The sequence below is a fragment of the Eleutherodactylus coqui genome, chromosome 12, assembly GCF_035609145.1.
Source record: "Eleutherodactylus coqui strain aEleCoq1 chromosome 12, aEleCoq1.hap1, whole genome shotgun sequence".
NCBI lineage: Eukaryota > Metazoa > Chordata > Amphibia > Anura > Eleutherodactylidae > Eleutherodactylus > Eleutherodactylus coqui.
Genome location: NC_089848.1, coordinates 2,628,228 through 2,643,752, shown reverse-complemented (window position 1 = coordinate 2,643,752; position 15,525 = coordinate 2,628,228). Strand labels below are relative to the sequence as shown.

At 50.1% G+C, this 15,525-nt stretch overlaps 1 protein-coding gene across 49 annotated transcripts in view; it reads right to left on the bottom strand.

Moving 5' to 3' along the window:
• The window catches only part of TNS3 (tensin 3), a 272,533-nt gene that overhangs the window by 211,211 nt on the left and 45,797 nt on the right, over positions 1-15,525 (bottom strand). The window contains exon 1 of one of the 49 annotated variants that reach the window (XM_066585407.1): positions 2,168-2,414. The exons of the other annotated variants lie outside the window; for them this stretch is intronic. Within the exon in view, the coding sequence (XP_066441504.1) occupies positions 2,168-2,218 (51 nt within the window). The 5' untranslated portion in view covers positions 2,219-2,414. Of the gene's footprint in view, positions 1-2,167; positions 2,415-15,525 lie in introns of those variants that run through there. 49 annotated transcript variants of the gene reach the window in all.

Here is a 15,525-nt window from a genome sequence, read left to right as displayed (position 1 = left end):
GCGTGTTTGCATGTAGATGCCGGATATCGCAGAGGAGGAGGAGGAAGAAGGTCAGGGACTTCAGTAACAGAAAAGCGGTGGTCCTAGAAGACGTACGCCGAACCTCCGACCAAAGGTTTGCCAACAAAGGACAGCCCAGAAGATGTGCAGTCGTGGACCCTCCTCGCATCCCCAACATATGGATGGGATAGAAGGAAAGAAAGAATGTGTTCTGGAAGTTATCCAACGAGGTGTATATATATATACCTCCTGTATATTACAGCAACAGAGGATTCATGAGTCCCTGAAAATACCGTCCCAAATCCCAATTCCGAAACTAAAGCTGGATCTGCCCTATTTGTTGGTGAGACCGGTCATATATATATATAAGGGCTCCTTCCCACGGACGGATTTCCGCTGCGTTGCCCGCAGCTATTAGGTTCTCTTGAACCTAATAGCTCAGGGCTCACGGTGCGGAATTCCACCGCGGAATTCCGCACCGTGAAATCATCCGTCCTCACCCACGGCTTGCTCTATTTGCCGCGGGTGTATGCGCGGACGGCTTCCATTGCAGTCAATGGAAGCTGTCCGTCATGCTATCTTCCGCTGTAGCACAGCAGAAGATAGCGTGAAACTGCTTCCCCGCCCATCGCCAGCCGCGTCATATGACACGTTATGTGACGCTGTGGGCGTGTCATATGACGCGGCCAGCGCGTCACGCGCTCTATTGCGCATGCGCGCCGAAGCGTCATGCGGGACGGAAGACGCCAGATCCGGAGGTAAGTATTGGGGTCTCTGGGGGGCGCCGTGACGTCGCGGACCTATGTATTATATTGTGAATGGAGTTTGCAGGTTCTTTGTGTTTCTTCTGGGCGATGTTTGTAATATAGTCGCCATATAGATAACAGCAGTAAATATAGCAATCTACCCCAAAACAACGTTCATAAATCTCCATCTTAGGCCGAATGCCCACGGCTTGTTGGATTCTGACTGCGAGACCTCACAGCGGAATCAGCCCCTGCGCCCGGCAGTGCCCCCCACGTACCTGCCATGTTCTGTGCTGGCTGGTGTGCACAGTGCAGAGAATGATGTGCTGTTGTGCAGGCAATGACGCGGATCCGCGGCGACTCACTGCGGGACGGACAGCTTCCGTTGACTGCAATGGAAGCCGTCCGTGCAAGACTCGCACTAGAATAGAACATGCTGCAATTTTTTTCCCCCAGCCAGTAGAAAATCGCAGTTGACTTCCGCTCGTGGGCATGGAAGAGCATTTTGCAAAGCATGTCTATGGGCAGCATTAGCGAGCGAGCATTCCAAAGGCGAACGCTCGCTCCGGATCCCGCAGTGCAAATACACCCCTGTGTGCATCAGGCCCTATGTATAGACATGGCAGGAGGAGTAGGACATTTCATTTTATTCTGTCTCATACACCATTAAAGGGGTTTTCCTCCACACCCCACTTATCAACAGGTCCCCCATTCCTCCTCATCGGCGTGTACTTTGGATGTGCTGGTGGTTGATCTTACCAATGACTGCTGCTCCGTACCACACCATAGGATTCATAAAAACCGTTACCTGCTCATTGGGATCCCAGGGGTTGGGCCCCCAGCTCAGTGGGGCCCCCAGCCATCTCACATTTGTCATTGAACTGCTGCTAAAGAATATGATGTTGCGCTATATCTTATTTCTCTCTGCTTTCACATGGGCGACCCTGATATCAGTCCGAGAAGCTCAGACCGACCTCACACTCAGAAACCTGCGATTTTGGGCTGTGAGCGCGATGCATTCTGGAAGAAGAATACGTTTTATCGCTGACTGCTGATCTTCACGCACATAAAAATCGAATGCTTTTTTCAATAGTAAAGATAGGATAAAGTCATCAGACGGACCTGAACTCCCGGTCACATGCAGGCGCGAGGGTTTGCCTGCCACAGGACATAATTCGTAAAGCATCACCCAGAAGCAGGGCGGGCCGCGATTATTCCACAAGAGTGAGTAACGTCATTAAAATCAATGGGTCAGTCACTGACCATATCAGTCAGATATCAGGTGTGAAGGCGCCCGGATAGAGAGGAATGCTAAGTGTCCGACCGACAGACAATGTATCAGCAGAGCCGTCCGTGGAGCAGCGTACATTGTATATGGATACATTCGTAGCACTTCTCTGACAATATGAATGTCTATTTACCCGAATCCTGAATTCCTGCTCCTTCTGAAGGGAAACAATGTAGTAATCCATGGCTCAGAGTGTGAGGTCCGGTGACCGAGGGACGCCTTACAGCCCGCTGCACAATTCTCCTTTGCCGTCAGGTTACAAAAATGTTCAAATTAAAATGAAGTAAGAGTGACCTTTTCCAAGCAGACAATGGGGCGGTTCCCCGTGCTGCTGGCGATGCTACAGCGCTCTATCTGATGCCAGGCGGACGGCGCTGCTCCTCCAGAGCCTCGATAACAAGTGGGACGTTATTCGAAAACTGTCTCTGCAGCTGAGGAAATGCGGCTCTTCCTCTTCCTCTGGGAGGGTTTGGGATCCCTGAATGGTTTGGTTACAATAACAAGTAAACCAATAAAACTGATCATTCTCCCTTGGAAAGAGACAAGAATGGCGGCTTGTTGTGTGGCTCAGAGCCCTGATAGAATTGTCAGCCTAGGCTCCGTTCAGACTGCAGTTAGCGGCTCCATTCGCTGCCTCTGTCAGCCGCCTCAGCAGTTTTAAAAGAAAGAATAGCATGCAGACGTATTCTTCTATTAAAATGATGGAAATCGCTACTTAACGGACCCCTTAATAGTCAACAAGGTCCAGCGCCACTGGTGGTGTAGTGTCCCAGAACACCATCGTGGTCCCCTCCATAAATATCATACATGTCTGTCCTATGTAGATGCAAAACTGTCATGTCATATCCAGTGTGTATGTTGCACAGCTGTGGCACGTGAGAGGTTAATTCTAATAAATTTATTGCCTGCCTGTAGATGTATCAGTCTGTCATGTGGTGTGAGCGAAGGTATACATAGGAGTGATTGGGAGCAGGAAAGGAGTTCCATCTTCTGGAATTCTGAGAGAGTGCTAACACAGAGCCACATGGAAGCACCTTCAGCTCCCGTGTAGGTGAAGGTGGAGAAAGAGGAGCGACACCCCATAGCGTTTGGAGTCTGGATGTGAGAGGAGTGAGTCCCAAGATCCTAGAGAGAGAGAGAGAGCAATTCCAATAATTCTGTATAGAGGAACCCACCGTACAGGTACCCCTTCACACTACAGGCTTTTCCTGTGCGGCCCTCCAAATTCTGGATCCCCACACAGAGGTACACCACAGAGTTACACCCACGCGCCTGCCGTGCAGTGTTTTATTTTCTAAGTCTTCCTTTAAGTAATTGTCTGCTGGAGTGTCTGTAGAGTTACCCCTACCCCCCTTCCTCCTCCGGAATGCTCCCAGTCCAGGAGCGGTGCCGTGCAGATAACGTGGACTGTAGGACCGGTGTCATCCTGTGTATCCTCCCTGACCTCTAAGCTCTAGCCTGTGTTCACTTGAAGAGAATTGTACCTATATGGCACTTCTTACCTGTTTATCAAAGTTTATTCCTGAAGTAAAAGTTATACCGGGCCCTAACCATTCCTGGGGATCCGAGGTACTATACACCAGTCTCTGTGTTCTTTTCTCCACCGCGTAAAAGACTGGCATGTGGGAATGGTGGCGTCACAAGTGATAACTACTACTCCCCCTATCCCATTCATCCATTTAACCCATATCCTAGGGGTGTCGAAGCTGGTTTGTGATCCTGCTCTGGCCTTGGCTATGTGTCATCCCTCTGGGGGGTTGCGCCATCCCTTTTTCTGGCGTCACTTGGTACAGGATCTGATCTGCTGTGCCAAAACAAGATCAATGGACTGCCACTTAAATTATAATGGGGCCACCCAAATGGCGCCCATTTTATAATAATGCTCTCCTCTATGGCTCACTCCTGCTAAGTAGCTCCCGCCAAAGCTGTTTGATGCCAAAAAGACAACAACCTGGCTAGGCGCAAAGTAGGGGGGGACTACCCCTACTGAATGGACTTGCCGGTGCCCAAAGTGGGAGAAGCTAACAGCGGCTGCAGACTGCTGGGCTCAGACAATCAGCAAAATGAATCACACTGAGAGATCACGGAGGCTGCGCCAAGTTCCTGTGACCGCTGTGGAGCCGATTCCTTGGAGGCTGCTGTTATACTGGGAGGAGGGCCCACAAATCACCAAACTGCCCACCTTCCCAATGCCGGAGGTCAAGGAAAGCTCTACAAGGCTTCCTCAATACAGCACTTCTTTAGGAGAAATGGAGTGACAGCCCATCTACTCCCGCAGACCCGTTGTGTCCCCTGTGCTCAGCATGGACACTGCATCTACTTCTCCGTCTACCAGCTCCGCAAGGATGGAGGATGATGAGGAGTCACTGGTAGGTGATGGTGCTGCAGCAGCTGCGGGCGACGCAGAGTATAGGGAGAATCGGTGGGCAGAGATTGGGAGACTGCTACTGCCGCAGAATGACTTCCGCTTTCCATAGAACTCTTTACGTAAGGGACAATGCTTCATTTCTTGTTTTCTCAGCTATAAGCAAAAAGACTGCAGAGTAATGTTTTTCTTGCAAAGTATTCTTCATGTTGAAAAGTTATGCAAAGTTTAATAATGTTTAAGTATGTGCTGGAGGAAGGAGAGAACAGGCGTATCGCAAGTTAAAGTCACCTGCTCATGCTCTCTACAGTCATTTTCATGCGTAAAGTCATTCAATATTCTCATGCATAATTAATGCTTAATCTAATATAACTAATTCATTCTAATTTATGCTAATTCAGTGCAGTCACTGTATGCTTGAGACTGTGTGCATGGTATGATGGTTATATGTGTATGACTGGAGGTCTCTTGTGTACCCTTAGTTCAGTCTTCAGTGTTCAGCAGTCCGTTCAGTCTGTCTCAGGGGGCGGGGCCTTTCATTCACCTCTTCCTATTCACGGACAGCGGTATTGACTTAAACTACTGACTGCTCCGATGATAATTTTTGCTCTTTTTCCTGCCAGTCACCCTTTCATATTTTTGTGTTTGGTAACAGTGTGTTTCTCCTCACAGTAAGAAACAGTGAGGGTCATTCCACTGATCTTACACTGCTAGCCTTTGAGCAAAGTTATGAAGGAAACTCCATAGCAATACTAGCACTCCTGGATTCTGTCCAGCCTAGTAGATTTTTCTCTAATTTACTTGCAAGTCAGTCCTTACATGCTGTCATAAATAGAAGCCACACATAGAAATGACGCTTCCTTTAGTCGGAGTACACCGGGGGTGGGTACATCTTTATATATAGGTGACCAGGGGTAGGAGTTGTGTTTACAGGTTTTGCCTTGCACACTCCAAGACTGAGCAGTGTGTTCTTCAAAGGGATGGAAGTCAGACACTCAGGATGGCCCGACTCCGGATGTATACACTCTGTTTTAGAGACACCAGGGGTAGCTTCATTCTTACATAGGCCTGCATGTAGATGTATCAGTCTGTCTTCTCATGTGGTATGAGTGAAGGTATAAATGTGAGTGCTTTAGAGAGAGAAAAGGGTCCATCTTTAGGAATTCGGAGAGAGTGCTAACACAGAGCCACATGGAAGCACCTTCAGCTTCCATGTAGGTGAAGGTGGAGGAAAAGGAGAGATATCCCGTTGCGCGACTTTGTAGCACCACATGCGAGGATTTTCAGGGGAGGCTTGAAATATAAGCCCTTCCCCAAAAATAAGCTGTAACTGAAGAAGAAAAAAAATACACATACATCACATCTCCCGCGCTGTCAGCCCAGCCGCATCTTCTCCCAGGGTCCTGGCACTGATCTTCTTCTCTTCTGGCCAGGGATTCAAAAATCGCCACCTCCTGGAAGCACTGGCTGTGATTGGCTGACACTTAGCCAATCACAGCCAGCACTCGATGAGTGGCTGTGATTGGTTCAATCACAGTCATTCATCGAGCACCATAGAATAAGAGTTCTGATTCACGGCAAGCCTGCCAAGGAAAGAACCATCGGGGGACGGAGTGATGGAAGCAGTCAGTCTGTTAGCCTATATAAACATGGTGAAGCCTGTTGTAAAAGTGTCCATGCACTTCCAATAACTGTCAGCCCAATGATCTTCCAGCCCTCCGTGCACATCAACATTCGCCTCAGCTGAGCATTCAGGAGTTTTGGGGTGTCTTCTCTGCAGCCTCTTCTCAAGCCAATGACGCCACATTCACTTGTCGTGTGTCCCGAGAGCTGTCCAGTCTCATGGGATAGAGCTGCTGGATGAGATGCATGGCACGCGCTCCAGAGCCACAGCCTATTCACACAGTTCATAAGTGAATTCTAAGCAGCGGACCCTGAGTGGCGGACCCTGAGCGGCGGACCCTGAGAGGCGGACCCTGGCGGCGGACCCTGGGCGGCGGACCCTCACCGATCACTGCTGAGATAATGTATGAATTCCCTGCTTTGGCTGGGTGGGGACCGTCCACCATCAGCAGATGCTACCAGTTTATGTTCAGTTGGGGCCAGACAGGCAGATTTAATTTCTGATGATACGGAATTGGCGGATGTCTGGAAAGCCGCACCAAGTTGGGAAAAAAATGCCACTTGGAGTTTGAAGATCCGTTTGTACTGAAAAGTCCAGGGCGGCCGAGCTAATGCCTCCAGCAAGAAGATACAGCTTTCATGTTGTCACCAATTCAAGCCAGCAGTGATAATTACAGAGATGATACTGCAGAGCCGGATTGTTTTAGGCTCCGTTACCAGTCCCAGTCCCGCTACCTCTACTGACATCTAGTGGCCCTTATAAAAACTGCAGTGTGTTAAAATTCATTCAAGGTCAGCCAATTTAATGAATGAATTCAATGAATGGGCCAAAGCTGCAGTACAAATCACGGCCACTACTGAAGGGCAGCGCTGTGCAGAATGGACTCATGTAAACAATGAAGACGCTGCAATGCTTCCCTGAGTTCTGTGGCCTTCTTAAATAGTTGTTCATCGGGGTATCCAAGAGTCAGATCTGTTGTAATGTGATATTGATGGTAATCCTAAGGATGGGCCATCAGGTTCAGGATTCTGGCTAACTACTTTTATTCAGCCGGTTATATTTAAGGCTCTTGTGGTGAATAAAAAACGGACATCAATATGTGAAGTGGTTTGTCAGCATGAGCCGCCTTCTACACCGAACAACCACTGCATTTGGAACTCCGACTCAATAACAGAAGGTTACGGTCTTCAGATGTTGAAGAACAGATTCCACAAGATGGCAAACATCCTCCATACTCATCTCACCCTCCGCGCTGCAGCAGCTCCGGCAGTTGGCGCACCTCACAGATCACAGGGGCGGGGTTACAGGGCTTTCCCTGTGAGCATGGCTGGATGGGCAGAGCTAGAGAGGTCCACCCGCTAGCCTCACCCTTCTAGCTCCACCCCTCTAGTTTTGGTATGGGAATCCCTGTGAGATACCTTGTAGCCCCGCCCCCTCTCTTTAGCCTCTCTTCTTTCTCTGTGCTATGGGGATATCCCTCGGGGATCCCCATAGCAGGGACAGACAGAGTGGGCTATGGGTTAAACGCCTGTAGCCCCGCTTTCTCTCTCCCTGCTATGTGGAAATCCCGAAGCGCTGCAGGGCTTTTCTCTCTCCTTCTGGAGCAGCTGCCCATTGACACAATTTTTACACACACAAGCAGCGATTTATTTTTTTTTGCGCAGCTATATGTGCAAAAAAAATGCTCGTCTGACCAAGGCCTGAGGGTGGATTCAGACAAGCGTGGGCGCAGCTATGCTCGGCGGCACGGACTGTAGTTGCGCCTGACCGAGGGCAGGTCTTATCTTCTTTCGGCCGTACAATTAACGATTGACATCAGTGGTTATCACGGTCACATAAGGGGAGAAAACAACGTTCCTCTGAATACAGATGTAAACGCTCGGCTGCTGGGGGGGTTAAATCACTCATAGACTTCAATCTGCAGTTTTGGTCAGTGAATTCGTCCCAGAAGAGAACATGCGGCCATTTTCCTTTTTACTCCAATATTGATCCACATAAACAGACCATTACCCAACCCATCCGGTGCAGACCTCGGCAAACCTGTCTCATGTCCACGGCCGTGGGGAAAGTCAAAACTGCCCACAGACTTTCTACTCTTCAAATTTATGCTCAGAACCTACAACCTCACCCTCCACCACGCCAAATAAATCTACTTCCCCTCTCGTCTCCTCACTATCACACAACCCTAAACAGCTCTTTGATACTTTTCACTCCCTTTTCAATCCTAAATTGCAGCCCCCTCCCTCCTCCGTTGGCAGTAAATCGCTTCCCAATCCCAGACTAGCCCTGACCCTAGTCTCGTCAGTACTGTATCTAGCTCCTGCTCACTCTCTGTACTCAGACCAGCAACAGAGGAAGACGTCTCCAGACTGCTGTCCTCTGCTCGCCCCACCACCTGCGCTAGCGACCCCCTCCCCTCACACCTCCTCTGCTCCTTCTTCCCTCACACCTCCTCTGATCCCTCTCCCTGGTGGTTATCTCCCATCTCACCTCTATTTTCAACCTCTCTCTGACCTCTGGAATTCCCCCCCCCCCCCTCATTCAAACATGCCATCATATCCCCACTGTTAAAGAAACCGACTCTTGACTTGACTGATGCTGCCAACTACCGACCCGTCTCCAACCTCCCCTTCATCTCCAAACTATCAGAATGCCTGGTTTACTCCCGCCTTATAAGCCATCTATCAGAAAACGCTTTACTTGACCCTCTACAGTCCAGCTTCCGCCTTCTACACTCGACAGAAACTGCCCTTACAAAAGTGTCAAATGATCTCCTGACAGCCAAATCGATGGGCGACTACTCCCTACTGATCCTCCTCGACCTCTCTGCAGCATTTAACACTGTTGACCACAAACTCCTCCTCAGTATACTTCGCTCCAATGGACTAAAGAACACTGTTCTTTCTTGGACCCCCACCTATCCGACCGCTCCTTCAGTGTCTTCTTTACTGGTTCTACCTCCTCTCCTCTTCCCTTTGCTGTTGGGGTCCCCCAGGGCTCGGCCCTCAGTCCCCCTCCTCTTCCTCTTGCTGTTGGGGTCCCACAGGGCTTGGTTCTCGCCCCTCTCCTCTTCCTCTTGCTGTTGGGGTCCCACAGGGCTCGATCCTTGGTCCCCTCCTATTCCCTTTGATGTTAGGTTCCCCCCAGGGCTCGGTCCTCGGCCCCCTCCTTTTCTCCATCTACACAGCCCCTATTGGAACAACCATCAGGAATTTTGGCTTTCAGTACCGTCTCTATGCTGACGACACACAGTTATACACCTTCTACCGTGGCATCACAGCGCCGGACCTCCAGAATGCCACCGACTGTCAGTCCGCTGTCTCTACCACTATGTCCTCTCTCTACCTAAAACTAAACCTCTCCAAAACTGACTTACTGGTATTTCCGCCCTCCACTAACCGCCCTCATCCTGACATCTCCATCTCAGTGTGTGGCGCCATAACTCCCAGCACGCCCGCTGCATTGGGGTCATATCCAACTCTGATCTCTCCTTCACCCCCTACATCCAATCTCTGGCCCGAACATGTCAGCTGCACCTCAAGAACATCGCAAGAATCCGCTCTTTTCTCACCGTGGACACGCTAAAAACACTTACTGTTGCCCTCATCCACTCTCACCTCGACTATTGCAACTCGTTGCTGATCGGCCTCCCCTGCACCAGACTCTACCCCCTCCAATCCATCCTGAATGCGGCAGCCAGGCTCCTCTTCCTGTCCAGCCGCTACTCGGACGCCTCTGCCCTGTGCCGGTCACTGCACTGGCTGCCCGTTAAATACAGAATTCAATGTAAACTCACTACCTTCATCCACAAAGCCCTCCACAGCACCGTACTGCCCTATATTGCTTACCTCATCTCAATCCACCAGCCAGCCCGGGCCCTCCGCTCCGCAAAAAAATCAGATCAAGTGCCGCTTTAATTCAAACCCCTCATTCCCGCCTCCAAGACTTCTCCCGAGCAGCACCAGTCCTTGGGAACGCACTAAGAAAGGCTATCCAGGCAATCAATGACTCACAAAACTTCAGGTGGGCTCTTAAAAACGCTCCTCTTCAGGGGGGCATACTGTATCCCCTAAACCAAACCCCTCTGTACTCTGCCTGATAACATGCTCCCTGACCTACTGACTGCAATCCCTGCTAGCCATCATAAACAGCCCCTGGCAGTCACACCAATTCAGCCACTATACGGCCTGATCATTGTCTGTGTATAGCATCCCTCAGTCTCCACCCCTCCATACCGCGCACACCTCCACCCCTCCATACCGTCTACATCTCCACCTCACCATACTATGCCCATCTCCATCCCGCTATACTGCGCACATCTCCACTCCGCCATACCGTGCCCATCTCCACCCCACCATACCGTGCCCATCTCCACCCTACTATACTGTGCCCATCTCCACCCCACCATACCATGCACATCTCCACCTTGCCATACCGGGCACATCCCAGGCCAACCTTACCGTGCACATCTCTAGCCTGCTGTACCGGGCACATCTCCACCTTGGCATACCAGGCACATCTCCACCCCGCCATACCGTGCCCATCTCCACCTCACTATACTGTGCACATCTCCACCTTGCCATACCGGGCACATCTCCACTCCGCCATACCAGGCACATCTCCACCCCGCCATACCGTGCCCATCTCCACCCCACTATACTGTGCACATCTCCACCTTGCCATACCGGGAACATCTCCACCTTGGCATACCGTGCACATCTCTACTCCGCCATACCAGGCACATCTCCACCCCACCATACCGTGCCCATCTCCACTCCGCCATACCGTGCCCAGCTCCACCTTGGCATACCGTGCACATCTCTACTCCGCCATTCCAGGCACATCTTCACCCCGCCATACTGTGCCCATCTCCAACCCCACTAAACCGTGCACATCTCCACCCCGCCTTACCGTGCACATCTCCACCTTGCCATACCGTGCACATCTCCAGCCCTTTACCTTCTGTATCACCCCATTATTAGTAGTATGTCGCTGCCCACTGTGCAAGCTTTTCTAGGTCTTTCTGAATACTCTCTCTCTCTCTCTCTCTCTCTCTCTCTCGCTCTCTTCCCTAGCGTTAGCTATCCCTCGGAGCTTTGTGTAGTCGGCAAATTTGATCAGTTTCCCCTCAATTCCCTCTTCAAGATCATTTAAACTAATATTTACAGTTCTTTTTTAAGTCCCCCGAGGGAAGAAAAACTTGCAACTTTGCAGTATGATGCCATAGCATTACATCATACCGCAATCTATCAAACCACACCACAAGCATGGCTTGAGAAGGCCCCCGGCTGCCATGGCAACTGCACGTCAACTCACGATATTATCGCAGGGGGATGTCAGGGACACCCGAATATCGGTCGAGGCATTTAAATGTTGTTGTCAGAATTGACGTGGCATTTAAATAGTTAACAGCTCCGTTGAATGGCGCGGATTATCAGAGCTGCTGCAGGTGGGTGTTGGCTGTAAGAAACAGCCGGCATCTGCATTGCACAGAGCAGGATCGCCCCGCGTTCTCCATACATACATACCCCGAAGCTGCAGGACCTAACTGTATGTCCTATACGGTTAAGGGGTTAACAAAGGCCTTCAGGCACCTTGGGAGATCATCAGTATTGTGCAGCCATCCCCCTCATGTAATGTACTACATTCTATATGCTTACATGCACCATGATTGTATAATGCTATGTTATTATTGTCCTCCCCGCGGCTCCATGTTATCCGTCACCCGCCATTGTGTTGACAGGCTGAAAAAACCCCATGTGTGCAAACCGGCTGAAGGATGAACTTCTGGCATGCTCAGAATGTCTTATTCAATGAACTTATTGGGTCCTCCATGCAGAATGCTGCTCCCCACCGTGGGATGCAAATACCATTTGTCGCTAGATGAAGGCAGACGTTTAATCTCGTCACATGTAATTAAATCATTGGAGCCTGGCGGAAGATTCCAGAATGCTTTGTTACATCCAAAATCACCATTTATATCATCAGGCTAGAAAGAAAAAAGAGAAAACTTCGTTTACCCAACACTATGCCTCAAAGAGAGCCCGTCAGCCCAACCACGAGGTCCGAGCTGCAGGCATGATGCTACCGAGCCGGAGGAGCCGACTCACCTGTACTTTGATGGGAGTCAGTAGAACTTGTATATGAGGAAGGGAGCGCTCCTGGCCATGCTTCACATGTCGCTGTCCTCTCAAGCATTGCAAGAAAGGCCCTAACATCATCATCGGCCGTCTGAGAAGATAGTTGATTCGCTTCCAGGCAACCTCTCATATGTTGCACCGAGGCCTTGACTGCGTCTTCCATGTTGCAGCTTCTAGTGCGTCTGCTCACCTCCAAACCAACAGAAATGTGAGGGAATGAGCCGGCGATCGCCTGGTACTACGCGCCACAATCCAGACGGCTTGTTCACGGATCTTCAGAACTCAGTGACCTTTATTTCTGTCACTTGGTGCAGTTTCACAGTTATACTAAATAACAATCTGCCTGGCCGGCTGTAACTTTCCATAACACTATCCTAACTACTGACCCGCGGGCTCCCCGCTCCCAGCCCAACCGCATGAACAGCCAAGATTCTGCTTTGATTATTTCTGTTTTTGTTAAATACAAAAAGTGATGAAAATCCAAATAAAAAATGTTTAATATAAACAATAGATGAGCCTGGTGCTTCCCGGATGGACGAGTCTGGGTGAAATATACCTCCATCCACTCCAACTCCTGTCATCCTGACACACTGCCTAGACACGTCATGAACCTGCTGTGTTGCAGCTTTAGTAGCATTCTGTGAAGACTGTGCCTTTTCCAAGGAGTCCGGTCTGCAGAACCTGGAAACTTAGTCCTGAGATGCACAATCACGCTGGATCCATGGCCGAAGCAAACTGTCAGGCAGAGGGATGGGGATCTGCTTCCAACACACTGCTTTGGCTATGGGCCGGCAGCACCGGTGTGTCATTGAGGTCCAATGCTAGGGTTAGGGCAGGCAACAAAGTACAGAGCTGATGTCAAAGAGGGTGAAAGACTGAATGGTCAAAACCAGGAATACACAATAAGGCCGGGCTCACACCAATGCATTGGATCCCGCTTGCAGATATCCTCAGCGAAACACCTGCACTTGATTGCAGAAACGAATTGCAAAAGGTCGCACATGCATTTCCACGTGGATGTACGCATATGGACATATCGTCTATCGTCTGCGCAGAAGAAAACTCGCAAGCAGTGCATGACATACGAAAGTAGTATTACACCGGCCAGATAAAATATTCATTTGAAATTCCCGCTCTCTATCAATGGAGCGCATCTGCGTGGAATCCGTGGTAAAATACAGCTTTCTGCGATTTTTGTGCCGCTTGTGGAATACACCATTCCTACCCCGCGATGTGAGAGAGACTTCAGGCCATTGAATGCCCATGTATTACTGCGTATCGTCCGTGTAAATCCACAATTCAAATCCGGTTTGTGAGACCGTCCTAACTGTTATAGACAGTGGTGACTGCAAGCCCAGAAGCAGGTGAAATAATAATGTACAGGCCTCTCACTAGCCAAGCCATACTCCTACTGCACGGATGAGGGGCAAAAACCCTGCAACAGCCGCCTGTGGATGGTTCTCTTTTACAAGATTCTAACATTGACTTGCAGGAATGCTGCCTTCCAATAGGTGGTGCTGCAGAGGGATTGTTCTGTTTTCCATTTTGCTGCAAAACTCAGATAGAATAATACCTCCACAGCACCACCAATTGGACTCAAACCCAGGACCTCCTGTACGCAGATTGGCAGCTCTTCCTGTTGAGCCATCCAAGCCTTTGGGCAAATTCCCCTGCAAACCCTAGTCTTGTTTTTATGTTCCTGTAAACCTAGTTCCTGCCTCCTGGTCCTGACTCTGCCTCTGTCTTGATTGGACTTCCTATAAAACACTGCCCTGCCACTCCCTCAGTGCAAGATTATTCTGCTTCACAGCGTTTGAGCCAGCTCCCCTTCTGTTTGCTGCTGCATACCATGATTACCCGTTGCTGACTCCTGTCTTTCTCTTCTGACTACGTTACACAATTCATCCCTTGTACTGCATATCGTGATTACCCGTTGCTGACTCCTGGCTTCCATCTGACTACTCTCTAGTCCTGCAGCTGCTACACCTGAGGCTTCACCTTATTGCCTGAACCGCTTCATGCAATTATATCTCAAGCAGATATGTATTGTCCCAGAACATCATTCTGGACCCCTCCATAATTGTCGTACATGTCTGTCTCATGTGGATGCACTGTGCAAAACTGTCATGTCTATTTTCTGTATTGCTGTTACACAGCTGCAGCATCTGAAGGGTTAGCCCCGTTAAAATCTTTGTCTGTGAGCTTTGCTGTATGCTACATGCATCTATCTTTCAGTGTCATGTGACGTTGTGTGGATGAATCTATAAATATGAGTGATTGGGTTCTAGAGTGGAGTTCTGTCTTACTCTGCCGAGGAGCGCCCATCTACCATCTGAGCATTTGCTACCACAGAGGCGCATGAGGGCACCATCAGCCCTTGTGTTACTGAAGATGGAGGAGACGGAGAGACCGCCGGACCGTATGTGACGCGCATGGGAGTAAGTGAGCCTAAATATTTTCCCCCCAAAGTCCCATTACCAGAGAGCCATTGTAAGTAACTACCGTTGCAAGTGACGAGACGGTAATACAGCTTATAACTGTGCAGAAGTCTACTGAACCTCTGAAGATAATATTAAGTCTGTTTATGATTCCTATGCAGTTGTCTGAAGTCTGGATCACCGTATAGTGGTACACCCATAACTGACACCCATGCATGCTGAAGTCTATGAGAGCAGGGTGATCATTACTGCCATTCTGTGGCCATTGACTTTTATGTCAAATAATTGCTGAATATTTACTAAGTTTCTTATGCAGCACAGTGCATAACGCCGCTGCATGGGACTGGGGGCGGAGCTTAAATGTTAATAGCGAGCTAGCCGGGGGGGAGGAGTTAAGAGCGGAAGAAGAAGAAAGAAGACAGGAAGAAGAGCAGAAGAGCGAAGTGTGGAAGAGAGAGGACGGAGCCGGGCAAGATGGACTGAGAACTGAAGGCAAGAGAGGAAGAAGAGAAGGAAGGACATAAAGAGGCAAGCGACTGACCAGCGGAGGATGGAAGACACAGGGAGAAGATCGCAAGACGCGAGACGGAGGACAAAGCAAAGGAGAAGAAGCAAGATGGAGGACCTGAGGGCACGGATCCAGGCGGCGGTCATGCAGGACGGCACCGGGTGGCTAGAAGAGCTGCTATCGAGCTGCAAATCGGCCGCGGGAGCGGTGGAGCCGGAGGGATCCGGAACGCAGCGGAGCGGAGCCAGCGAAGTGGTGCAGGAAGCCCAGGAGCAGTCGCGGGGAAGACCGCAACAGAGGAAGCAGCCGCCGGCGAGGCTCAGCCCGAGCCCAGCTACCAAACGCCACGGCCAAAGAGCCAGCCGGGGAGAAGACGGAGCGGCGGGAGCCGCAAGCAGCAGGGAGAAAATGGCGCC